Genomic DNA, 27,230 nt, shown 5'->3' on the forward strand with positions numbered 1-27,230 from the left:
TTGGAGAAGGTTTGGAGAAGGTTTGGGGTGGTGGGATCCAGGTTGGAGAAGGTTGGAGAAGGTTGGAGAAGGTTGGAGATGGTTTGGGGTGGTGGGATCCAGGTTGGAGAAGGTTGGAGAAGGTTGGAGAAGGTTTGGAGAAGGTTTGGAGAAGGTTTGGGGTGGTGGGATCCAGGTTGGAGAAGGTTGGAGAAGGTTGGAGAAGGTTGGAGATGGTTTGGGGTGGTGGGATCCAGGTTGGAGAAGGTTGGAGAAGGTTTGGAGAAGGTTTGGAGAAGGTTTGGAGAAGGTTTGGGGTGGTGGGATCCAGGTTGGAGAAGGTTGGAGAAGGTTGGAGATGGTTTGGGGTGGTGGGATCCAGGTTGGAGAAGGTTGGAGAAGGTTTGGAGAGGGTTGGAGATGGTTTGGGGTGGTGGGATCCAGGTTGGAGAAGGTTTGGAGAAGGTTGGAGATGGTTTGGAGAAGGTTTGGGGTGGTGAGGCCAAGGTTTGGAGATGGTCTGGGGTGGTGGGACCAAGGTTTGGAGAAGGTTTGGAGAAGGTTTGGGGTGGTGGGACCCAGGTCTGAGAAGGTTTGGAGAAGGTTTGGAGAAGGTTTGGAGAAGGTTTGGGGTGGTGGGACCAAGGCTTGGAGAAGGTTTGGAGAAGGTTTGGAGATGGTTTGGGGTGGTCATGAGGTGGTGGGATCAAGGTTGGAGAAGGTTTGAGAAGGTTTGGGATGGTGGGACCCAGGTTTGAGAAGGTTTGGGGTGGTGGGACCAAGGTTTGGAGATGGTCTGGGGTGGTGGGACCAAGGTTTGGAGAAGGTTTGGGGTGGTGGGACCAAGGCTGGAGAAGGTTTGAGGTGGTGGGACCAAGGTTTGGAGAAGGTTTGAGGGCTCTGGTGGTGGGACCAGGGTTGGAGAAGGTCTCTGGTGGTGGGACCAAGGCTGGACAAGGTTTGGGGTGGTGGGACCAGGGCTGGAGAAGGTTTGGGGTGGTGGGACCAAGGTCTGGAGAAGGTTTGGGGTGGTGGGCCGTGGTGCTGGACCCACCTTGACGAACATCTTGTTGCCCACGGCGGCGCGCGAGGCCTTGGCCGGGGAGCAGAAGACCGACATGGACTTCCTGTCCCTGGAGAACTCCAGCGTGAACTCCTTCTTCATCAGCTGCTTGATCACCTGGACACGGGGACACCTGGTGACCACGGGGGGACCAGGGACGGGGGGGAGGAGGCTGGAGAAGGTCTGGGGTGGTGGGACCCAGGTTTGGAGAAGGTTTGGGGTGGTGGGACTGAGGTTTGAGAAGGTTTGGAGAAGGTTTGGGATGGTGGGACCCAGGCTGGAGAAGGTTTGGGATGGTGGGACCCAGGTTTGGAGAAGGTTTGGGGTGGTGGGACCAAGGTTTGGAGAAGGTTGGAGAAGGTTTGGGGTGGTGGGACCAAGGCTGGAGAAGGTTTGGGATGGTGGGACCCAGGTTTGGAGAAGGTTTGGGGTGGTGGGACCCAGGTTTGGAGAAGGTTTGGGGTGGTGGGACTGAGGTTTGAGAAGGTTGGAGAAGGTTTGGGATGGTGGGACCAAGGTTTGGAGAAGGTTTGGGATGGTGGGACCCAGGCTGGAGAAGGTTTGGGATGGTGGGACCCAGGTTTGGAGAAGGTTGGAGAAGGTTTGGGGTGGTGGGACCAAGGTTTGAAGAAGGTTTGGGGTGGTGGGACCAAGGTTGGAGAAGGTTTGGGATGGTGGGACCCAGGTTTGGAGAAGGTTCGAGAAGGTTTGGGTCGGTGGGACATGGTCATGGGGTGGTGGGACCGAGGGTGGAGAAGGTTTGGGGTGGTGGGACCCAGGTTTGGAGAAGGTTTGGGGTGGTGGGACCCAGGTCATGGGGTGGTGGGACCAAGGTTTGAGAAGGTTGCTCAGGTGGGACAGGTGGTGGCCCAGGTGGTGGGACCAAGGTTGGAGGTTTGGGGTGATAGGACCGAGGTTTGAGAAGATTTGGAGAAGGTTTGAGAAGGTTTGGGGTGGTGGAACCATGGCTTGAGAGGGTTTGGGGTGATGGGACCAAGGTTTGGGATGGTGGGACCAAGGTCCGAGAAGGTTCCTCAGGTGGAACCCAGGTTTGAGAAGGTTTGAGAAGGTCTGGGGTGGTGGAACCATGGTTGGAGAAGGTTTGGGGTGGTGGGACCAAGGTTTGGGGTGGTGGGATGGAGGTTGGAGAAGGTTCCTCAGGTGGGACCGAGGTTTGAGAAGGTCTGGGGTGGTGGGACCAAGGTCTGAGAAGGTTCCTCAGGTGGGACAGGTGGTGACCCAGGCGGTGGGACTGAGGTTGGAGAAGGTTTGGGGTGGTGGGACATGGTCATGGGGTGATGGGACCAAGGTTGGAGAAGGTTTAAGGTGGTGGGACCAAGGTTTGGGGTGGTGGCATGGAGGTTGGAGAAGGTTCCTCAGGTGGGACCGAGGTCTGAGAAGGTTTGGGGTGGTGGGACCGAGGTCTGAGAAGGTTCCTCAGGTGGGACAGGTGGGACAGGTGGTGACCCAGGCGGTGGGACTGAGGTTGGAGAAGGTTTGGGGTGGTGGGACCAAGGTTGGAGAAGGTTTTGAGAAGGTCTGAGGTGGTGGAACCATGGCTGGAGAGGGTTTGGGGTGATGTGACCGAGGTTTGAGAAGGTTTGGAGAAGGTTTGGGGTGGTGGGATGGAGGTTGGAGAAGGTTCCTCAGGTGGGACCGAGGTCTGGGAAGGTCTGGGGTGGTGGGACCGAGGTCTGAGAAGGTTCCCCAGGTGTCCCCAGGTGGTGTCCCCAGGTGGTGTCCCCAGGTGTCCCCACTCACGGCGTTGCAGGCGTTGGCTCTCTCCACCTTGCTCAGGTTCCTCACGTCCGTGTTGAACACGTTCATCTTCTCCACCAGGCACGTCAGGGCCGTCTCGGTGGCCTCGCCCACCTTCTCATAGACACCTTTGGCCTGAGGGGGGGACAATGGGGACATTGGGGACATCAGGAGAGGACATTGGGGCCTCGCCCACCTTCTCATAGACACCTTTGGCCTGGGGGGACAATGGGGACATTGGGGACATTGGGGACATTGGGGACAATGGGGTCCTGGTGGCCTCGCCCACCTTCTCATAGACACCCTTGGCCTGAGGGGACAATGGGGACAATGGGGACAATGGGGACCATGGGGACACCAGGAGAGGACCATGGGGACCATGGGGACACCAGGAGAGGACAATGGGGACAATGGGGACCATGGGGTCCTGGTGGCCTCGCCCACCTTCTCATAGACACCCTTGGCCTGAGGGGGGGACAATGGGGACATTGGGGACATCAGGAGAGGACATTGGGGACAATGGGGTCCTGGTGGCCTCGCCCACCTTCTCATAGACACCTTTGGCCTGAGGGGGGACAATGGGGACATTGGGGACAATGGGGACAATGGGGACAATGGGGACCATGGGGACACCAGGAGAGGACAATGGGGACAATGGGGACCATGGGGACCATGGGGTCCTGGTGGCCTCGCCCACCTTCTCATAGACACCCTTGGCCTGGGGACAATGGGGACACCAGGAGGTGACCCAGGTGGGACATTGGTGTCACCAGGGGTTGGAGATGCCAGGTGGGACAGGTGGGTTGGGGACACCAGGAGATGACCCAGGTGGGACAGGAGATGACCCAGGTGGGACCCAGGTGGGACAGGTGACCCAAGTGACCCAGGTGGGTCCATGGGTGTCACCAGGGGTTGGAGACACCAGGATGTGACCCAAGTGGGACAGGGGACAGGAGATGATCCAGGTGACCCAGGTGGGACAGGTGGGACCCAGGTGGGTTGGAGACACCAGGAGATGACAGGAGATGACCCAGGTGGGACAATGGGACAATGGGCCGGGTGTCCCAGCAGTGGACACGGTTGTCCAGGTGGGACAGGTGACACTGGTGGGACCCAGGTGGACTGGAGACATCAGGAGGTGATAGGAGGTGACCCAGGTGGGACCCAGGTGGGACAGGTGGGACAGGAGATGACCCAGGGGTTGGGGACCTTGGTGTCACCAGGGTTTGAGGACACCAGGAGATGACCCAGGTGGGATAGGTGGGACAGGTGGGTTGGGGACACCAGGAGATGACCCAGGTGGGATAGGTGGGACAGGAGATGACCCAGGTGGGACAATGGGACAATGGGCCGGGTGTCACGGGTGTCCCAGCAGAGGACACATGTGGTGGTCATGGTGGTGGTCATGGTGGTCATGGTGGTGGTGGCCATGGTCATGGTGGTCATGGTGGTGATCATGGTGGTCATGGTGGTCATGGTGGTGGTGGTGGTCATGGTCATGGTGATGGTGGTGGCCATGGTGGTGGCCATGGTGGTCATGGTGGTGGTGATGGTCATGGTGGTGGTCATGGCGGTCATGGTGGTCATGGTGGTCATGGTGGTGATGGTCATGGTGGTCATGGTGGTCATGGTGGCCATGGTGGTGGTGGTCATGGTGGTGGCCATGGTGGTGGCCATGGTGGTCATGGTGGTGGTGATGGTCATGGTGGTGGCCATGGCGGTCATGGTGGTCATGGTGGTCATGGTGGTGGTGGTGGCCATGGTGGTCATGGTGGTGGTGATGGTCATGGTGGTGGTCATGGTGGCCATGGTGGTCATGGTGGTGGTGGTGGCCATGGTGGTCATGGTGGTGGTGATGGTCATGGTGGTGGTCATGGCGGTCATGGTGGTGGTGGTGGTCATGGTCATGGTGGTGGTCATGGCGGTCATGGTGGTGGTCATGGTCATGGTGGTGGTCATGGTCATGGTGGTGGTCATGGTGGTCATGGTGGTGGTCATGGCGGTCATGGTGGTGGCCATGGTCATGGTGGTGGCCATGGTCACGGTGGTGATGGTCATGGTGGCCATGGTCATGGTGATGGTCATGGTGGTGGTCATGGTGGTCATGGTCATGGTGGTCACGGTGGTGGCCATGGTCATGGTGGTCACCTCGTTGTAGTCCAGCGAGGAGTCGTTGCAGAGCGCGCAGATGGTGGCCAACTCCACCAGGCCATCGAACTGACCAGCCTTGACCGGACGGTCCTGCTTGAGCCTGGGGACACCACAGGGGACATCAGGGGGACATCAGAGGGACATCAGGGGGGACATCAGAGGGGACATCAGAGACACCATGGGGACATCAGGGGGACATCAGGGGGACATCAGGGACATCAGGGACACCATGGGGACATCAGAGGGGACATCAGGGGGACATCAGGGTCAAGGTGGACATTGAGGGGCAGGAGAACGTTGAGGGACATCATGGCCAAGGAGAACATCGGGGTCAAGGAGAACACTGAGGTCAAGGTGGACATGGGGACATCAGGGACATTTGGGACATCAGGGTCAAGGAGGACATTGAGGGACAGGAGAACGTTGAGGAACACCAAGGCCAAGGAGAACATCGGGGTCCAGGTGGACATGGGGACACCGAGGGGACATTGGGGACATTGAGGGACAGGAGAACATTGAGGGACACCAGGGGACATTGGGGACATCGGGGTCAAGGAGAACGTTGAGGGACAGGAGAACATTGAGGGACAGGAGGACATTGAAGGACACCAACATTATGGAGAACATTGGGGTCCAGGTGGCCCTGGGGACACCGAGGGGACACCGAGGGGACACTGAGGGGACACTGAGGACATTGGGGTCCAGGTGGCCATGGGGACACTGAGGGGACACTGAGGGGACACTGAGGACATCGGGGTCCAGGTGGCCCTGGGGACACCAAGGGGACACCGAGGGGACACAGAGGTGACACCGAGGGGACATTGAGGTGACCCCAAGGTCCCGGGCACTCACACTTCGCCCTCGGGCGCGTAGGTGGAGCCGGTGATGGAGAACTCGTTCAGGGAGCAGACGTCGCCCTCCACCTTGTCCATGATGAACATCTGGGGACAGACGGGGACACTTGGGGACACCCGCGGGGGCTCCTCGGGGGTTCCTCCAGGAATTTTGGGTTCTCCTGGAGGAGTTTTGGGGTTCCTGGAGGAATTTTGGGTTCTCCAGGAGGAACTTTTGGGGTTCCTCAAGGAATTTTGGGTTCTCCTGGAGGAGTTTTGGGGTTCCTGAGAAGAATTTTGGGTTCTCCTGGAGGAATTTTTGGGGTTCCTGGAGGAATTTTGGGTTCTCTAGGAGAAGTTTTGAGGTTCTTGGAGGAATTTTGGGTTCTCCAGGAGGAATTTTGGGGTTCCTGAGAAGAATTTTGGGTTCTCCAGGAGGAATTTTGGGGTTCCTGGAGGAATTTTGGGTTCTCCTGGAGGAATTTTGGGGTTCCTGGAGGAATTTTGGGTTCTCCAGGAGGAATTTTGGGGTTCCTGAGAAGAATTTTTGGATTCCTCCAAAGAAATTTTTGGGTTCTCCAGAAGAACTTTTGAGGTTTCCATGGAATTTTTGGGTTCTCCTGGAGAAATTTTGGGATCTCCTGGAGGAATTTCGGGTTCTCCATGGGACATTTTGAAGTTCCTGGAGGAATTTTTGGGTTCTCCAGAAGAACTTTTGGGGTTCCTGGAGGAATTTTGGGTTCTCCAGAAGAACTTCTGAGGTTTCCATGGAATGTTTGGGGTTCTCCAGAAGAATTTTTGGGTTCTCCATGGAATTCTTGAGGTTCTCCAGAAGAACTTTCTGGTTCTCCATGGGACACTTTGAAGTTCCTGGAGAAATTTTGGGTTCTCCAGGAGAACTTCTGAGGTTCTCATGGAAATTTTGAGGTTCTCCAGGAGAACTTTTGAGGTTTCCATGGAATTTTTGGGTTCTCCATGGGACATTTTGAACTTCCTGGAGGAATTTTGGGTTCTCCAGGAGAACTTCTGAGGTTCCCATGGAAATTTTGGGTTCTCCTGGAGAACTTCTGACGTTTCCATGGAATTTTGAGGTTCTCCAGGAGAACTTTTGAAGTTCCTGGAGGAATTTTTGGGGTTCTCCAGAAGAACTTTTGAGGTTTCCATGGAATTTTTTGGTTCTCCAGGAGAACTTCTGAGGTTTCCATGGAAATTTTGAGGTTCTCCAGGAGAACTTTCGAGGTTTCCACAGAATTTTTGGGTTCTCCATGGAATTTTTGGGTTCTCCAGAAGAACTTTTTGGATTCTCCATGGAATTTTTGGGTTCTCCAGAAGAACTTTTTGGGTTCTCCATGGAATTTTTGGGTTCTCCAGAAGAACTTTTGGGGTTTCCATGGAATTTTGGGTTCTCCAGAAGAACTTTTGGGGTTCTCCAGAAGAACTTTTGGGGTTCCTGGAGGAATTTTGGGTTCTCCAGAAGAACTTTTGGGATTCTCCATGGAATTTTTGGGTTCTCCAGGAGAACTTTTGGTTTCTCCAGAGGACCCCGGTGGAGACGCCGGCTGTCCCCACCTTGCACACGGACATCTGGTTGGTGGTCAGCGTCCCCGTCTTGTCGGAGCAGATGACCGAGGTGCAGCCCAGGGTCTCCACCGAGGGCAGGCTGCGGACAATCGCGTTCTTCTTGGCCATGCGGCGCGTGCCCAGCGCCAGGCAGGTGGTGATGACCGCGGGGAGACCTGGGGGGACACCTGCAGGTCATCTCCAGGGCCACCAGGAGCTCCAGAACTCCATCGGTGACCACAGATGGTCCATCAGTGACGATGGGTGGTCTCCAAAACCCCATCAATGACCACAGATGGTCCACAAGTGACCACGAATGGTCCATGAATGACCAGGAACCTTCTCCAAAACCCCGCAGATGACCACAAACGACCTCCAAGACCCCACAAAGGAGCACGAACCTTCTCCAAAACCCCACAAGTGACCTCCAAGTCCCCATAAATGACCACGAATGTTCTCCAGAACCCCACAAGTGACCACAAATGCTCCATAAGTGACCATGAATGGTCCATGAATGACCAGGAACCTTCTCCAGAACCCCATAAATGACCACAAATGGTCCATAAATGACCATGAATGTTCTCCAGAACACCACAAACGACCATGAACAACCTCCAAGACCCCACAAATGACCATGAATGACCGCAAACCTTCTCCAGAACCCCACAAGTGACCTCGAACCTTCTCCAAAACCCCATAAATGACCACAAATGACCTCGAGTGACCTCCCAGACCCCACAAGTGACCATAAACCTTCTCCAGAACTCCATAAATGACCTCGAACCTTCTCCAAAACCCCATAAATGACCACGAATGACCACGAACCTTCTCCAAAACCCCACAAATGACCACGAATGTTCTCCAGAACCCCATAAATGACCACGAACCTTCTCCAGAACCCCCCAAGTGACCTCCAAGACCCCACAAATGACCACAAATGACCACAAACCTTCTCCAAAACCCCACAAATGACCTCCAAGTCCCCATAAATGACCACGAACCTTCTCCAAAACCCCACAAATGACCACGAGTGACCTCCCAGACCCCACAAATGACCACGAACCTTCTCCAGAACCCCATGAACCTTCTCCAAAACCCCCCAAATGACCTCCAAGTCCCCATAAATGACCTTGAACCTTCTCCAGAACCCCACAAATGACCATGAATGTTCTCCAAAACCCCACGAACCTTCTCCAAAACCCCATAAATGACCACAAATGACCACGAACCTTCTCCAAAACCCCATAAATGACCACGAACGTTCTCCAAAACCCCACAAATGACCTCCAAGACCCCATAAATGACCACAAACATTCTCCAAGACCCCACAAATGACCACGAACCTTCTCCAGAACCCCACAAATGACCTCCAAGACCCCATAAATGACCTCAAATGTTCTCCAAGACCCCACAAATGACCTCAAACGTTCTCCCAGACCCCACAAGTGACCACGAACCTTCTCCAGAACCCCACGAACCTTCTCCAAAACCCCACAAATGACCTCCAAGACCCCATAAATGACCACAAACGTTCTCCCAGACCCCATAAATGACCACGAACCTTCTCCAAAACCCCACAAATGACCTCCAAGACCCCAGAAATGACCACGAGTGACCTCCCAGACCCCACAAGTGACCTTGAACGTTCTCCAGAACCCCACAAATGACCATGATCCTTCTCCAAGACCCCATAAATTACCACAAGTGACCTCCCAGACCCCACAAGTGACCATGAACGTTCTCCCAGACCCCATAAATGACCACAAACCTTCTCCAAAACTCCACAAATGACCATGAACCTTCTCCAGAACCCCACAAATGACCACAAATGACCACGAACCTTCTCCAAAACCCCACAAGTGACCTCCAAGACCCCATAAATGACCCCGAACCTTCTCCCAGACCCCACGAGTGACCTCCCAAACCCCACAAATGACCACGAACCTTCTCCAGAACCCCACAAATGACCACGAGTGACCTCCCAGACCCCAAAAATGACCTCGAACCTTCTCCCAGACCCCACAAATGACCACGAGCCTTCTCCAGAACCCCACAAATGACCTCCAAGTCCCCATAAATGACCACAAATGACCATGAACCTTCTCCAAAACCCCAGAAATGACCTCCAAGACCCCATAAATGACCCCAAATGTTCTCCAGAACCCCACGAATGTTCTCCAGAACCCCATAAATGACCACGAACCTTCTCCAAAACCCCATAAGTGACCACGAACCTTCTCCAAGACCCCATAAATGACCACAAATGTTCTCCAAGACCCCACAAATGACCATGAACCTTCTCCAGAACCCCACAAATGACCACAAATGACCACGAACCTTCTCCAGAACCCCACAAATGACCTCCAAAACCCCAGAAATGACCTCGAACGTTCTCCAAAACCCCACAAGTGACCCCGAACGTCCCCCAGAACCCCACACGGACCTTCGGGGATGGCGGCCACGGCCAGCGCCACGGCGATCTTGAAGTAGTAGATGGCGCCGCGGATCCAGGAGCCGCCGTGCACGGGGTCGTTGAAGTGGCCGATGTTGATGGCCCAGACGGCGACGCAGATCAGGGAGATGACCTTGGACAGCTGCTCCCCGAACTCGTCCAGCTTCTGCTGCAGCGGCGTCTTGTCCTGCTCGGTGGCCGCCATCTCGTCCCGGATCTTCCCGATCTCCGTGTTCACCCCCGTGGCCACCACGATGCCCACGGCCTTGCCCGCACCGATGTTCGTGCCCTGGGCGTGGGGGAGTGACCGAAAATGAGGGGTTTAGACCCAAAATTTGGGTTTCAGGGGTTTGATCCCAAAATTTGGGGAGTTTTAGACTAAAATTTTGGGGTTTTGATGCCAAAAATTGGGGTTTTTGGACTCAAAATTGACATTTTTGACTCCAAAATGTGGGGCTTTTTGGACTCCAAAATGAGATTTTTGACCCAAAACTGAAGGGTTTGGACTCAAAATTTGGATTTATTTTAGACCAAAATTTGGGGAGTTTAGACTAAAATTTCGGGGTTTACACCCAAAATTTGGGGTTTTTGGACTCAAAATTGACATTTTTGACTCTGAAAATTGAGTGGTTTTGGACCCAAAAATGACATTTTTGTTATCGAAAGTTGACTGGTTTTGGACCCAAAAATGACATTTTGGACTCCAAAATCTGGGGATTTTTGGACTCCAAAACGAGATTTTGGACCCCAAAATTTGAGGGGTTTTGGACTCCAAAATGACATTTTTGACCCCAAAATTTGAGGGGGTTTTGGACCCAAAAATGGCATTTTTGACCTCAAAACTTGACTGGTTTTGGACTCAAAAATGACATTTTTGACTCCCACATTTGGGGATTTTTCGACTCCAAAATGAGATTTTGGACCCCAAAACTTGAGGGGGTTTTGGACCCAAAACTGAAGGGTTTGGACCCCAAATTTGGGGTTTTTGGCCCCAAAACCGAGGGCTCTTTGCCCATCTCCGTGTTCACCCCCGTGGCCACCACGATGCCCACGGCCTCGCCCGCACCGATGGTCGTGCCCTGGGGATAGGGGTGGGACCGAAAATGAGGGGTTTAGACCCAAAAATTGGGGTGTTTTGGACTCAAAAATGGCATTTTGGACCCCAAAAATCGAGTGGTTTTCGACTCCAAAATGACATTTTGGACCCCAAAAATCAAGTGGTTTTGGACTCCAAAATGAGATTTTGGACCCCAAAATTTGAGGGGTTTTGGACCCAAAAATGACATTTTTGACCCTCGAAAATCGAGTGGTTTTGGACTCAAAAATGAGAGGTTTGCACCCAAAATTTGGGTTTTTTGGACTCAAAAATGACAATTTTGAGCTCGAAAATCGAGTGGTTTTGGACTCCAAAATGAGATTTTGGACCCCAAAATTTGAGGGGTCTTGGACCCAAAAATGACATTTTTGACCTTGAAACTTGACTGGTTTTGGACTCAAAAATGAGAGGTTTGCACCCAAAATTTGGGTTTTTTGGACTCAAAAATGACAATTTTGAGCTCGAAAATCGAGTGGTTTTGGACTCCAAAATGAGATTTTGGACCCCAAAATTTGAGGGGTTTTGGACCCAAAAATGACATTTTTGACCCTCGAAAATCGAGTGGTTTTGGACTCAAAAATGAGAGGTTTGCACCCAAAATTTGGGGTTTTTTGGACTCAGAAATAACATTTTTGACCCCAAAAATCAAGTGGTTTTGGACTCAAAATTGACGTTTTTGACTCCAAAATTTGGGGATTTTTGGACTCCAAAATGAGATTTTGGATCCCAAAATTTGAGGGGTTTTGGACCAAAAAATGACATTTTTGACCCTGAAAATTGACTGGTTTTGAATTCAAAAATGAAGGGTTTGGACTCAAAATTTGGGGTTTTTTTTAGACCAAAATTTCGGGGTTTTCACCCAAAATTTGGATTTTTTGGACCCAAAAATGGCAATTTTTGACTCCAAAATTTGGGGATTTTTGGACTCCAAAACGAGATTTTGCACCCCAAAATTCCCGAATTTTTTTTACACTCCCCCCCCCTCCCAAAATGAGAGATTTTACCCCCAAAAAACCGAGGTTGGTTCTTTTTGTTTTGTTTTTTTTGTTTAATTTCCCAAGCCCCGACTTCGGCCGCTTCGCCCCGTCCCGCCCCGATGACGTCACCGCTGCGCCCCGTCCCGCCCCGATGACGTCGCCTCCCCCGTCGCGCGGCGATGACGTCACTCACCGAGAAGAGCATGTTCTTCTTGTCCTGGTTGACGGCGCGGGGGTCGGGCACCGGCTCCGTGTGCTTGATCACCGACACCGACTCCCCTGCGCCGGCACGGACCAGTTGGGACCAGTTTGGGACCAGTTTGGGACCAGTACGGACCAGTACGGACCAGTACGGACCAGTTTGGATCGGTTTAAACCAGTACGGACAGGTAAAAACCGGTACAAACCAGTATAAACCAGTACAGACCGGTGCGAACCGATGTGGGACACAGCGACCACCCCCACTGAGATCCCAGTATGGACCAGTACGGACCAGTATAAACCAGTATGAACCAGTACGGACCAGTTTGGATTGGTTTAAACCAGTACAGACCAGTTTAGACCAGTACAAACCAGTACAGACCAGTATAAACCGGTATAAACCAGTATAAACCAGTTTGGATCAGTTTAAACCAGTACAAACCAGTATGGACCAGTACAAACCAGTCTGGGACACAGCGACCACCCCCACTGAGATCCCAGTATGGACCAGTATAAACCAGTACGGACCAGTATAAACCGGTATAAACCAGTTTGGACCAGTATAAACCAGTATAAATTGCTATAAACCAGTACAGACCAGTACAGACTGGTATGGACCAATCTGGGACACAGTGACCACCCCCACTGAGATCCCAGTTTGGACTGGTCTGAACCAGTATAAACCAGTACAGACCAGTATAAACCAGAATTAAAAAAAAACCCCAACAATTTCCCGCCATTTTTAACCCTTTAATCCCCTCCCAGTCCCTCCCAGTCCCTCCCAGTTCACCCCAGTTCCCTCCAGGCCCCAAACCAGTACAAACCAGTACAAACCAGTACAAACAAATCTCAATTTCCACCCGTTTTTAACCCTTGAATCCCCTCCCAGTCCCTCCCAGTCCCTCCCAGTTTGTCCCAGTCCCTCCCAGTTTGTCCCAGTCCCTCCCAGCGCCCTCCCGGCCCCAAACCAGTACAAACCAGTACAAACCAGTAAGGATGGACTGGTCGACGCGCAGCGTGGTGGATTTGATGGAGATGATCCGGATGTCGGCCGGGACCTTGTCCCCAACTGGGAACAGAGCGGGGCTTTACTGGGAGGGACTGGGACAAACTGGGAGGGACTGGGAGGGACTGGGATGGACTGGGAGGGACTGGGATAAACTGGGAGGGACTGGGATGGACTGGGACAAACTGGGATGGACTGGGAGGGGATTGGGACAAACTGGGACAAACTGGGAGGGATTGGGAATGGACTGGGAGGGACTGGGATGGACTGGGATGGACTGGGACAAACTGGGAGGGACTGGGATGGACTGGGAGGGACTGGGAGGGACTGGGATAAACTGGGAGGGACTGGGACAAACTGGGAGGGACTGGGAGGGACTGGGAGGGACTGGGACAAACTGGGACAAACTGGGAGGGACTGGGATGGACTGGGACAAACTGGGAGGGACTGGGAGGGACTGGGAGGGACTGGGATGGATTGGGACAAACTGGGAGGGACTGGGAGGGGATTGGGACAAACTGGGGTTACTGGGAGCTGAGGGCTCCTGGTCCCCCCAATGTCCCCAATGTCCCCAATGTGCCTTTAACCCCTGAATGTCCCTGACCCCCTCAATGTCCCCAATGTCCCCAATGTCCCTGAGTGTCTCCAATCCCCCCACTGTCCCCACTGTCCCCAATGTCCCCAATGTCCCTTTAACCCCTGAATGTCCCCAATGTCCCCCAATGCCCCCCAATGTCCCTGTGACCCCTGACTGACCCCATGTCCCCAATGTCCCCAATGCCCCTTTAACCCCTGAATGTCCCTGTCACCCTCAATGTCCCCAATGTCCCTGTGACCCCTGACTGACCCCAGTGTCCCCACTGTCCCCAATGTCCCCATTGTCCCCAATGTCCCTTTAAGCCTTGGGTGACCACAGTGTCCCCACTGTCCCCACTGTCCCTGAATGACCCCAATGTCCCCAATGTCCCTCTGACTTCTTTAACCCCTGAATGTCCCCAGTGTCCCCAATGTCCCCAGTGTCCCCAGTGTCCCCAATGTCCTTGTGACCTCTTTAACCCCTGGGTGTCCCCAATGTCCCCAATGCCCCTTTAACCCCTGAATGTCCCTGTCACCCCCAATGTCCCCCAATGTCTCCAGTGTCCCAAATGTCCCCAATGTCTCCAGTGTCCCTGTCACCCCCAATGTCCCCAATGTCCCTGTGACCCTTGACTGTCCCCACTGTCCCCAATGTTCCTTTAACCCCTGAATGTCCCCAATGTCCCCACTGTCCCCAATGTCCCCAATGTCCCCAACATCCCTCTGACATCTTTAACCCCTGAATGTCCCCAGTGTCCCCAATGTGCCTTTAACCCCTGAATGTCCCTGACCCCCTCAATGTCCCCAATGTCCCTGTGACCCCTGACTGACCCCATTGTCCCCAAGTCCCCACCTGCCACCTCGGTGATGTCCCCTGGCACCAGGTCCCTGGCCTTGATCCTCTGCACGGCCTTGGGGTCACTGCTGTGCCCCCAATGTCCCCAATGTCCCTGTGACCCCTGAATGTCCCTGACACCCCCAGTGTCCCCAGTGTCCCCAGTGTCCCCACCTGCCACCTCGGCGATGTCCCCTGGCACCAGGTCCCTGGCCTTGATCCTCTGCACGGCCTTGCGGTCGCTCCTGTAGACTTTGCCCATCTCGGGCTCGTATTCCTTGAGGGCCTCGATGGCGTTCTCAGCGTTCCGCTCCTAAAAGGGGACATTTGGGGACATTTGGGGACATCTGGGGACAGTTGGGGACAGGTTTGGGTCATTGGGGACACCCTGGGGACAGCACAGAGACATTGGGGACACATTGGGGACAGCACACAGGGACACTCCTTGAGCGCCTCGATGGCGTTCTCAGCGTTCCGCTCCTGAGGGGACATTGGGGACAGTTGGGGACATCGGGGGACATTTGGGGACACGTTTGGGTCACTGGGGACACATTGGGGACAGCACAGAGACACTGGGGACACGTTGGGGACAGCACACAGGGACACTCCTTGAGGGCCTCGATGGCGTTCTCAGCGTTCCGCTCCTGAGGGGACATTGGGGACAGTTGGGGACAGGTTTGGGTCACTGGGGACACATTGGGGACAGCACACAGGGACACTCCTTGAGCGCCTCGATGGCGTTCTCAGCGTTCCGCTCCTAAAGGGACATTGGGGACAGTTGGGGACATTTGGGGACATTTGGGGACATTTGGGGACAGGTTTGGGTCACTGGGGACACATTGGGGACAGCACACGGGGACACTCCCTGAGGGCCTCGATGGCGTTCTTGGCGTTCCACTCCTAAAGGGACATTGGGGACATTTGGGGACAGGTTTGGGTCACCACAGAGACGTTGGGGACACCATGGGGACATTGGGGACACGCTGGGGACATCAGAGAGACCTCAAAGGACACCAAACCACCCCCAAAATGTCCCCAAATCCCCCCCAGATGTCCCCAAATCACCCCCAAATGTCCTCAAATGTCCCCAAATCCCCCCAAATCCCCCAAATGTCCCCAAATCGCCGCAAAATCTTCCCCCAATGTCTCCAAACCCCCTCAAATGTCCCCAAAATGTCCCCAAAATGTCCCAAATGTCCCCAAATGTCCCCAAATCCCCCCAAAATGTCCCCAAATATCCCCAAATCCCCCCAAATTTGAAATGTCCCCAACCCCAAAATTTCCCCAAATCGCCCCCAAATGTCCCCAAATGTCCCCAATTGTCCCCCAATGTCCCCAAACCCCCTCCAAACCCTCCCCAAATGTCCCCAAATTCCCCCCAAATGTCCCCAAAATGTCCCGAAATCCCTCCCAAATGTCCCCAAATCCCCCCCAAATGTCCCCAGCTGTCCCCAGCCGTCCCCACCTGCCAGACGCCGACGACGGCGTTGGCGATGAGGATGAGGAGGATGACGAAGGGCTCGACGAAGGCCGTGATGGTTTCCTCGCCCTCCTCGAACCAGGCCAGCACCTTGGGGACAGCGACGGGGACAGCGCTGGGGACACCAAAGGGGCCAGGTCCCAAAATCCCACCCCAAAATCCCGGAAAAAATTGGGGGAAATTGGGGAAAAAATTGGGAAAAATTGGGGGAAAATTGGGAAAAAAATCACGAAAAAATTGGGGAAAAATTGGGAAAAAATGGGGGAAAATCACCAAAAAAATCGGAAAAAAATTGGGGAAAAATAAAAAAAAAAATTGGGAAAAAATTGGGGAAAAATCACCAAAAAATCGGAAAAAAAAAAAAAAGGGGAAAAATCGCCAAAAAATCGGAAAAAAAAATTGGGGAAAAATTGGGAAAAAATTGGGAAAAAATCGCCAAAAAATCGGAAAAAAATTGGGGGAAAAATTGGGGAAAAAATCACAAAAAAATTGGGGAAAAATTGGGAAAAAAATTGGGAAAAAATGGGGAAAAATTGGGAAAAAATCACGAAAAATTGGGGAAAAATTGGGAAAAAATTGTGAAAATTCCCCCCAAAAATCGCAAAAAATTGGGGAAAAAATCACAAAAAAATCCCCAAAAAATCACAAAGAAATAAATCGCCAAAAATTGGGAAAAAAATTGGGGAAAAATTGGGGGAAAATTGGGGAAAATTGGGGGAAAATTGGGGAAAAATTGGGAAAAAAATCACGAAAAAATGGGGGGAAAAATTGGGAAAAAATGGGGAAAAAATTGGGGAAAAAATTGGGGAAAAATTGGAAAAAAAAATCACGAACAATTGGGAAAAATTTGGGGAAAAATTGGGGGAAAATTGGGGAAAAATGGGGGAAAATTGGGGAAAATTTGGGGAAAAATTGGGGGAAAATTGGGAAAAAATCACGAAAAAATGGGGAAAAATTGGGGAAAATTTTGGGAAAGATTGGGGGAAAATTGGGAAAAAATCACGAAAAAATTGGGGGAAAATTGGGGAAAAATTTGGGGAAAATTTTGGGGAAAAATTGGGGGAAATTGGGGAAAATTGGGGAAAAATTGGGGAAAATTTGAGAAAATGTGGGGGAAAATTGGGGAAAAATTGGGGAAAAAATGGGGAAAAATGGGGAAAAATTGGAAAAAAAATCACGAAAAAATGGGGAAAAATTGGGAAAAAATCACGAAAAATGCCCCCCAAAAATCGCAAAAAATTGGGAGAAAAATCCCAAAAAAATCCCCCCAAAATGGCAAAAAATTGGAAAAAAATCACGACATTTCCCCCCAAAAATAGAAAAAAATTGGGAAAAAATTGGGGGAAAAATCGCGAAAATTCCCCCCAAAAATCGCACCAAAATTGGGAGAAAAAAAATAGAAAAAAATTGGGGAAAAATTGGGAAAAATTTTGCAAAAAATTGGGAAAAAAAATCGCAAAAATTGGAAGAAAATTGGGAAAAATTGTGAAAAAATTCCCCCAAAAATCACAAAGAAATTGGAAAAAAATCTCCAAAAAATTGGAAAAAAATTGGGAAAAAAATCGTGAAAAATCACAAAGAAATTGCAAGAAAATCGCCAAAAATTGGGAAAAAATTTGCAAAAAATTGGAAGAAAATTGGGGAAAAATCCCGCCAAAAAGCCACAAAGAAATTGCAAAAAATCACCAAAAATTGGGAAAAATTGGGGGAAAAATTGCAAAAAAATGCCCCAAAAATCCCTAAAAATCCCCCAAAAATCCCTATAAAATCTCAGAAATTTCACAAAAAATTCCCCCAAAATTCCCCAAAAATTTACCCCAAAATTTCCCAAAAATCTATGAAAAAAATCGCAAAAATTCCCCAAAAATGCCCCAAAAAAATCCCAAAAAATCCCCGTAAAATCTCAGAAATGTCACAAAAAATTCCCCAAAATTCCCCAAAAATTTACCCCAAAATTTCCCAAAAATTCCCCAAAAATACCCCCAAAATGCAAAAAAACCCCCCATAAAATCCCAAAAATTTCCCAAAAAATCCCCCCAAAATTTCCCAAAAATCCGCCCAAATTTTCCCCAAAAATTCCCCAAAATTTCCCCCAAAAAATTAAAAATAAATCCAAAAAAATCACAAAAAAATCCCTAAAAAAATCAAAAAAATTCAAATTTTTTCCCCCTAAAATTCAAATTTTCCCCTCAAAAATTCAAATTTTTCCCCCCTAAAATTCAAATTTTTCCCCCCAAATTTCCCAATTTTTCCCCCCAAAATCCCCACCCCCCCAATGCCATTTTTAGGGCATTTTTGGGATTTTTTTGCCCATTTTTTGCCCATTTTTGGGATTTTTTTGCCCATTTTTGGGACTCACGAAGGAGATGCAGGCGGCCAGGAGCAGAATCCGCACCAGGAGATCCTCGACAGCTCCCATTGCCCAAAAGCCCCAAAATCCTCAAAATTCCCCCCAAAATTTCTCCAAAAAAAATCTCCCAAATTCCCCCCAAAATTCCAAACAAATTCCCAAAATGTTCCCTCCAAAAATCAAAATAAATCCCAAAAATTCCTCCAAAAATACCCCCAAAAAATCCAAATTTTCTCAAAAAAAAATCCCAAAAATCCATGAAAAAAATCCCAAAAAATCCCCATAAAATCTCAGAAATTTCACCAAAAATTTCCCCCAAATTTCTCAAAAATTTCTCAAAAAAAATCCCAAAAAATTCCCCCAAAAATCTCACAAAAATTCCCCAAAATTCCCACAAATTTCCCCCCAAAAAATTAAAAATAAATCCAAAAAAATCACAAAAAAATCCCTAAAAAAACCCCAAAAAATCAAATTTTTCCCCCCTAAAATTCAAAATTTCCCCCCTAAAATTCAAATTTTTTCCCCCCTAAAATTCAAATTTTCCCCCCCAAATTTCCCAATTTTTTCCCCCCAAAATCCCCACCCCCCAATGCCATTTTTAGGGCATTTTTGGGATTTTTTTGCCCATTTTTGGGATTTTTTTGCCCATTTTGGGACTCACGAAGGAGATGCAGGCGGCCAGGAGCAGAATCCGCACCAGGAGATCCTCGAACTGCTCCACCACCAACTCCCAGATGGATTTACCTGGAAAAATGGGAATTTTGGGGCCAAATTGGGGGATTTTGGGAAAATTGGGAATTTTGGGGGAAATTTGGGATTTTTTATGGAGTTTTTGGGGATTTTTGGAGCGTTTTAGGGCATTTTGGAGGGTTTTAAATTGAATTTTTGGGGCAATTTTGGGGGGAAATTGGGGAATTTTGGGGAAAAATTGGGGAATTTTGGGGAAAAATTTGGGATTTTTTATGGAATTTTTGGGGATTTTTGGAGCCTTTTAGGGCATTTTGGAGGGTTTTAAATTGAATTTTTGGGGCTTTTTTTGGGGGGTTTTGAGGGAAATTCGGGAATTCGGGGAAATTTGGGAAATTTGGGGAAAAATTTGGGATTTTTTTATCGATTTTTTTGGGTGACTTTTGGGGAATTTTGGGGAAAATTTGGGATTTTTAATGGATTTTTTTGGGGATTTTTGGAGCCATTTAGGGCATTTTTGGATGGTTTTAAATTGAATTTTTGGGGCTTTTTTTGGAGGATTTTGGGGGAAATTGGGGAATTTTGGGGCGAAATTGGGGGATTTTGGGAAAATCGGGAATTTGGGGGGAAATTTGGGATTTTTTAGGGATTTTTTGGGGGATTTTTGGGGAAAATTTGGGATTTTTAATGGATTTTTTGGGGATTTTTGGAGCGTTTTAGGGCAATTTTGGAGGGTTTTAAATTGAATTTTTGGGGCAAAATTGGGGAATTTTGGGAAAATTTGGGATTTTTGGGGAAAATTTTGGAATTTTAATGGATTTTTTTGGGGGATTTTTGGGGAATTTTGGGGAAAATTTGGGATTTTTAATGGATTTTTTGGGGGGGATTTTTGGAGGGTTTTAAATTGAATTTTTGGGGCTTTTGGGGAGGATTTTGGGGGGAAATTCAGAAATTCGGGGAAATTTGGGATTTTTAATGGAATTTTTGGGGGGATTTTTTTGGAATTTTGGGGGAAATTTGGGATTTTTAATGGATTTTTTGGGGGATTTTTGGAGCGTTTTAGGGCATTTTGGAGGGTTTTTAATTGAATTTTTGGGGCAATTTTGGGGGGAATTTAGGAATTTTGGGGCGAAATTGGGGGATTTTGGGAAAATCGGGAATTTTGGGGAAAAATTTGGGATTTTTTAGGGAATTTTTGGGGGATTTTTGGGGATTTTTGGAGCGTTTTAGGGCATTTTTAGAGGGTTTTAAATTGAATTTTTGGGGCTTTTTGGGGGGATTTTGGGGGGAATTTCAGGAATTTTTGGGAAAATTTGAGGGAGTTTGGGAAAATTGGGAATTTTGGGGAAAAATTGGGATTTTTAATGGAGTTTTTGGGGGAATTTTTGGGGAATTTTTGGGAAAATTTGGGATTTTTAATGGATTTTTTGGGGGGATTTTTGGAGGGTTTTAAATTGAATTTTTGGGGCTTTTTGGGAGGATTTTGGGGGGAATTCAGGAATTCGGGGAAATTTGGGAAATTTGGGGGAAAATTTGGGATTTTTTATGGATTTTTTGGGGATTTTTGGAGCCTTTTAGGGCATTTTTGGAGGGTTTTAAATTGAATTTTTGGGGCTTTTTTTGGAGGATTTTGGGGGAAATTTGAGGATTTTTTTGGGGCATTTTTGGGAGTTTTTAGGGATTTTCTTTTTTGGCATTTTGGGGGGAAATTTGGGGTTTTTTGGGGACTTTTGGGGGCTTTTTTTGGAGACTTTTTGGGAATTTCTGGGACTTTTTTTTTGGAAATTTTGGGTCATCTTTGGGAAATTTTGGGGCTTTTTTGGGGCTTTTTTGAGGGGCCTTTTTTGGGGTATTTTTAGGGCATTTTGGGGCCATTTTTAGGGACATTTGGGGGAATTTCTTTACCCTTTTTTTTACATTTTTGGGACATTTTTTGGACTTTTTGGGGACCATTTGGGAACAATTTTTGGGGACAATTCTGGGCTTTTTTTGGGTCATTTTCGGGATGTTTTGGGGACATTTTGGGGGCATTTTTGAGACTTTTGGGGTCGTTTTTGGACATTTTTGGGGAAAATTTGGGTCATTTTTGGGCCATTTTGGGGTTGTCACTCACCTTCCTCTGCTGGCAGCTCTGGGGGGAGAAAGGGACACGTTAGAGGGGACCCCAAAATCCCCCAAAATCCCCCCAAAATCCCCCAAAAATCCCCCTAAAAATCCCAAAAATATTTCCCAAAATCTCCCCAAAAACCCCCCAAAAAATCCCCCAAAATCCTCCTAAAAATCCCCCCAAAATCCCCCCAAAATCCCCCTAAAAATCCCCCCCAAATTCCCAAAATCTCCCCCAAAATCCCCTAAAAATCCCCCTAAAAATCCTAAAAAAAATTCCCAAAATCTCCCCAAAAACCCACAAAAAATCCCCCAAAATGCCCAAAAAAATCCCACAAAAATCCCCCTAAAAATCCCCCAAAATCCCCCAAAATCCCCCTAAAAATCCTCCTAAACCCCCCCAAAAATCCCCCTAAAATCCCCTAAAATCCCCCTAAAAATCCCCCTAAAAATCCTAAAAAAATCCCCCAAAAATCCCCCAAAATGCCCAAAAAATCCCCCCCAAATCCCCCTAAAAATCCCCAAAAAATCCCCAAAAATCCCAAATCCCAAAACCTCTCAAAAATTCCCTAAAAACCCTCAAAATCCCCTCCAAAAACCCCAAGAAATCCCTAAAAAATCCCCCAAAAAATCCTAAAAAATCAGAAAAAAATCCCTAAAAATGCTAAAAAATCCCCAAAAATCCCCCAAAATTCCCAAAAAATCCCTAAAAATCCCCAAAAATCCCAAATCCCAAACCTCTCAAAAATTCCCTAAAAACACCCAAAATATCTCCAAAAAATCTGAAAAAAATCCCCCAAAAATGCTAAAAAATCCCCAAAAATCCCCAAAAAAATCCCCAAAAAATCCCAAAAAAATCCGAAAAATTCCCCAAAAATTCCCCAAAATCCCAAATCCCGAATCCTCTCTAAAATCTCGGAAATCACCCCAAAATTGCCCAAAAAATTTTTTAAAAATCGCCAAAAAATCCCTAAAAAATCCCAGAAAAATCCCCCAAAACCCTCAAAAAATCAGAAAAAAATCCAAAAAAATTCCCTCTAAAATCCCTAAAAAATCCCTAAAAATCCCAAATCCCAAACCTCTCAAAAATTCCCTAAAACATCCAAATCTCTCCAAAAAATCTGAAAAAAATCCCCTAAAAATGCTAAAAAATCCCCAAAAATCCCCAAAAAAATCCCCAAAAAACCCCAAAAATTCAGAAAAAAATCCCAAAAATTCCCAAAAAAATCCCAATCCCAAAACCCCTCAAAAACTCCCTAAAAACCCCAAAATCTCCTCCAAAAACCCCAAAAAATCCCTAAAAAATCCCCCAAAAATTCAAAAAAAATCCCTAAAAAATCCCTAAAAATGCTAAAATAATCCCCAAAAAATCAGAAAAAATTCCAAAAAATTCCCCAAAAATTCCCAAAAAATCCAAATCCAAAACCTCTTTAAAATTCCCTAAAAACACCCAAATATCTCCAAAAATCTGGAAAAAAATCCCAAAAAATCCCCAAAAAATCAGAAAAAATCCTAAAAATGCCAAAAAATCCCCCCAAAAAATCCCCAAAAATTCCCAAAATTCCCCAAAAATCCCAAAACCTCTCAAAAATTCCCTAAAAACCTCAAAATCTCCTCCAAAAACCCCAAAAATCCCCCCAAAAATCCCCCAAAAATTCCTGAAAAATCCCTAAAAAATCGGAAAAAATTCCAAAAAATGCTAAAAAATCCCCAAAAAATCAGAAAAAAATCCCAAAAAATCCCCAAAAAATCCCTAAAAATCACAAATCCTAAAACCTCTCTAAAATTCCCTAAAACACCCAAATATCTCCAAATATCTGGAAAAAATCCCCAAAAAATCCCCAAAAATCCCAAAAACACCCCAAAAAATCAGAAAAAATCACAAAAAATACCAAAAAATCCCCAAAAATTCCCCCAAAATCCCAAATCCCAAAACCCCTCAAAAACTCCATAAAAACCCCAAAATCTCCTCCAAAAAACTCCAAGAAATCCCTAAAAAATCCCCCCAAAAATCCCTAAAAAATCAGAAAAAAATCCCTAAAAATGCTAAAAAATCCCCCAAAAATCAGAAAAAATTCCCAAAAAATTCCCAAAAATCCCAAATCCCAAAACCTCTCTAAAATCTCTGAAATCACCACAAAATAGCCAAAAAACCCCCAAAAATCTGAAAAAAATCCCCAAAAAATCCCCAAAAATCTGAAAAAAATCAGAAAAATCCCCAAAAATTCCCTAAAAAAATCTGAAAAAATCCCTAAAAATCCCCAAAAATCCCAAAGCCCAAAACCTCTCAAAAATTCCCTAAAAACACCCAAATATCTCCAAAAAATCTGAAAAAAATCCCCCAAAAATGCTAAAAAATCCCAAAAAATATCCAAAAAATCAGAAAAAAACCCAGAAAAATCCCCCAAAAAATCCTGAAAAAATCTGAAAAAATCCCAAAAAATCCAAATCCTAAAACCTCTCAAAAATTCCCTAAAAATGCCCGAATATCTCTCAAAAATCTGGAAAAAATCCCAAAAAATCCCAAAAAAATCCCTAAAAAATCTGAAAAAATAAAAAAAATCCGAAAAATCCCCCAAAAATCCCCCAAAAATCCCAAATCCCAAAACCTCTCAAAAATTCCCTATAAACCTCAAAATCCCTTCCAAAAAAACCCCAAAAAATCCCTAAAAAATCCCCCAAAAATTCAAAAAAAATCCCTAAAAAACCCCAAAAATTCCCAAAAAATCCCCCAAAAAATCAGAAAAAATCAGAAAAAATCAGAAAAATTCCTAAAAATCCCAAAATCCCAAAACCTCTCAAAAACTCTCTAAAAACCTCAAAATCCCTTCCAAAAAACCCCAAGAAATCCCTAAAAATCCCCCCCAAAAATTCCTGAAAAATCCCTAAAAAATCGGAAAAAATTCCAAAAAATGCTAAAAAATCCCCAAAAAATCAGAAAAAAATTCCAAAAAATTCCCAAAAATCCCTAAAAATCCGAAATACCAAAACCTCTCTATAATCTCTGAAATCACCCCAAAAATCCCCAAAAAATCCCTAAAAATTCCCAAAAAATCCCCAAAAAATCCCTAAAAATCTGAAAAAAATGAGAAAAATCCCCAAAAATTCCCTAAAAAAATCTGAAAAAAATCCCTAAAAATCCCCAAAAATCCCAAAGCCCAAAACCTCTCAAAAACTCCATAAAAACCCCAAAATCTCCTCCAAAAACCCCAAAAAAAATCCCCAAAAATTCAATTTTTTCCCCTAAATCCCCCAAAATTGGCCCAAATCACCCCAAATTTTCCCGAATTTTCCCCAAACTCCCCCAAAATTTCCCGAATTTTCCCAAATTTTCCCCAAATTTTCCCAAATTTCCATTTCCTCACCATTGGGTCCGTATTTCTCCAGGCTCCTCTTGACCTGCTCGGGGCTGAGCCCGACGCTCTCGGTCACCCCCAAAAACCCCAAAAATTCCCCCAAAATCCCCAGAAATGCCTCAAAAAAATCGGAAAAAATTCCCAAAAAATCCCCCAAAATCCCAAATCCCAAAACCTCTCTAAAATCTCTGAAATCACCCCAAAATTGCCCAAAAAATTAAAAAAAATCCCTAAAAAATCCCTAAAAAATCGGAAAGAAATCAGAAAAATCCCCAAAAAATCCCGAAAAAAATCCCGAAAAAATCCCCAAAAATCTCCAAAAATCCAAATCCCCACCCTCTTTAAAATTCCCTAAAATCGCCAAAAATCTCTCAAAAAAATCTGAAAAAAATCCCCAAAAATTCTGAAAAATCCCCAAAAATCCCCCAAAAAATCCCCCAAAAATCCCAAAAAAATCCGAAAAATTCCCCAAAAATTTCCCAAAATCCCAAATCCCGAATCCTCTCTAAAATCTCGGAAATCACCCCAAAATTGCCCAAAAAATTTTTAAAAATCGCCAAAAAATCCCTAAAAAAATACGAAAAAATCCCTAAAAATGCTAAAAAATCCCAAAAAATCCCCAAAAAATTCCGTAAAAATCCCCAAAAATCCCTAAAAATCCCAAATCCCGAACATCTCAAAAATTCCCTATAAACGCCCAAATATCTCCAAAAAATCTGAAAAAAAATTCCCAAAAAATGCTAAAAAATCCCAAAAAAACCTCAAAAAAATCAGAAAAAAATCTGAAAAAATTCCTAAAAATCCAAATCCCAAACCTCTCTAAAATTCCCTAAAACCTCAAAATCTCCTCCAAAAACCCAAAAAAATCCCAAAAAAATCCCCAAAAAATCCCTAAAAAATCCCCCAAAAATCCCCAAAAATTCCAAAAAATTCAATTTTTTCCCCCCAAACTCCCCCAAATTTTCCCGAATTTTCCCCAAAATGCCCCAAAATTTCCCAAATTTTCCCAAATTTCCATTTCCTCACCATTGGGTCCGTATTTCTCCAGGCTCCTCTTGACCTGCTCGGGGCTGAGCCCGACGCTCTCGGTCACCCCAAAAAAGGCCAAACATTCCTCGGCCGTTTTGGCGTGGGCGTTTTCCATCCTGGAATTTGCCCAAAATCCCCGAATTTGGGGGCAAAAAAACCTCGGGGGGGGGAGGAGGATCAAAAATGGAGGGGAAAAAGAAAAAAAAAAGGGAGAAAAAAGGTGGAAAAATGGGGAAAAAATGGGGAAAAATGGGGAAAAAATGGGAATAAAATGGGAATAAAATGGGGAAAAAAATGGGGAAAAAATGGGAATAAAATGGGAAATAAAAGGGGGAAAAAATGGGAATAAATGGGGAAAAAAAAGGGGAAAAAAGGGGAAAAACCTAAAGGAGAAAAAATTCAAATAAAAGAAAAAATTGAAATTAAAAGGAGAAAAGAAAAGAGAATTTTGAGAAAGGGGAAGTGGAAATAAGGTCCTGAATTAATGGATTCGAATGAGAGGAAACGCCCTTGAAAAAGAAGGAAAAATCAAATTAAAGGGGGAAAATTAAATTTAAAGGGGGGAAAATTAAATTTAAAGGGGAAAAAATCGAATTTAAAGGGGAAAAAATTGAATTAAAAGGGAAAAAAAATCGAATTAAAAGGGGGGGGAAATTAAATTTAAAGGGGAAAAAATGAAATTTAAAGGGGGAAAAAATCAAATTAAAAGGGGAAAAAATTCAAATTAAAAGGGGAAAAAAATCGAATTAAAAGGGGAAAAAAATCGAATTAAAGGGGGGGAAAAATCAAATTAAAAGGGGGAAAAAATGAAATTAAAAGGGGAAAAAATTCAAATTAAAAGGGGGAAAAATCGAATTTTAAAGGGGGAAAAAATCAAATTAAATGGGGAAAAAAAATTAAATTAAATGGGGGAAAAATCAAAATTAAAAGGGGGAAAAATCAAAATTAAAAGGGGGAAAAAAATCAAATTAAATGGGGAAAAAATCGAATTTTAAAGGGGGAAAAAATGAAATTTAAAGGGGAAAAAATCAAATTAAATGGGGAAAAAAAATTAAATTAAATGGGGGAAAAATCAAAATTAAAAGGGGGAAAAAATCAAATTAAATGGGGAAAAAATCGAATTTTAAAGGGGGAAAAAATGAAATTTAAAGGGGAAAAAATCGAATTTAAAAGGGGAAAAAAATCAAAATTAAAAGGGGAAAAAAATCAAATTTAAAGGGGAAAAAAATATAAATTAAAAGGGGCAAAAAATCAAAATTAAAAGGGGAAAAAAATCAAATTTAAAAGGGGCAAAAACTCAAATTCCAAGGGCCCCAAGCGCCCCCAAATGTGAATTTTTCATCCTCCCCCCCCCCAATTCCGGCGGCGCCGCTGGAGGCGTTTGGGGGAGGGGGGAGGAGCGCGGGGTTAAAAAGGGGGGGACCCCCCCCCCCCCCATTGTCCCCCTCCCCCACCCCCGGGTGTCGCTTTCACCCCTCCCCCACCCCGGGGATATTTCGGGAGTGATGGACGGGAGGGGCTGGGGGGGGGGAGGGGAGCGGGGGAGGGGAACGGGGGGGGAAATTGGGGAAATTTGGGGTAAAAATGGGGGAAAATTGGGGGGAGAAAATGGGAAAAAATGGGGAAAATTTGGGGTAAAAATGGGGGAAAATTGGGGAGAAAATGGGAAAAATTTGGGGTAAAATGGGGAAATATTGGGGGAAAATTGTGGGGAGAAGAGGGAAAAATTGGGGTA

The 27,230-nt window shown here is 46.7% G+C and overlaps 1 protein-coding gene across 3 annotated transcripts in view; it reads right to left on the minus strand.

Moving 5' to 3' along the window:
• ATP2A1 (ATPase sarcoplasmic/endoplasmic reticulum Ca2+ transporting 1) overlaps positions 1-26,968 on the minus strand; it is a 43,779-nt gene extending 16,811 nt beyond the window's left edge. Inside the window, exons 1-13 of one of the 3 annotated variants that reach the window (XM_071420933.1) lie at positions 25,493-26,968; positions 21,118-21,135; positions 18,979-19,061; positions 15,953-16,057; positions 14,662-14,800; positions 13,059-13,139; positions 12,063-12,148; positions 9,788-10,085; positions 7,354-7,520; positions 5,804-5,892; positions 4,949-5,051; positions 2,804-2,935; positions 1,034-1,159 (exon numbers count right to left, since the gene is read on the minus strand). In XM_071420933.1, the coding sequence (XP_071277034.1) occupies positions 1,034-1,159; positions 2,804-2,935; positions 4,949-5,051; positions 5,804-5,892; positions 7,354-7,520; positions 9,788-10,085; positions 12,063-12,148; positions 13,059-13,139; positions 14,662-14,800; positions 15,953-16,057; positions 18,979-19,061; positions 21,118-21,135; positions 25,493-25,610 (1,545 nt within the window). In that variant the 5' untranslated portion in view covers positions 25,611-26,968. Of the gene's footprint in view, positions 1-1,033; positions 1,160-2,803; positions 2,936-4,948; positions 5,052-5,803; positions 5,893-7,353; positions 7,521-9,787; positions 10,086-12,062; positions 12,149-13,058; positions 13,140-14,661; positions 14,801-15,952; positions 16,058-18,326; positions 18,779-18,978; positions 19,062-21,117; positions 21,136-24,475; positions 24,682-25,492 lie in introns of those variants that run through there. The other 2 variants (XM_071420932.1, XM_071420931.1) reach the window with 2 other exon arrangements.
• Between the last annotated feature and the right edge of the window lie 262 nt (positions 26,969-27,230).

The sequence above is a fragment of the Agelaius tricolor genome, unplaced genomic scaffold (genome assembly GCF_023055355.1).
Source record: "Agelaius tricolor isolate 1412-34295 unplaced genomic scaffold, bAgeTri1.0.p SCAF_175, whole genome shotgun sequence".
Lineage (NCBI taxonomy): Eukaryota > Metazoa > Chordata > Aves > Passeriformes > Icteridae > Agelaius > Agelaius tricolor.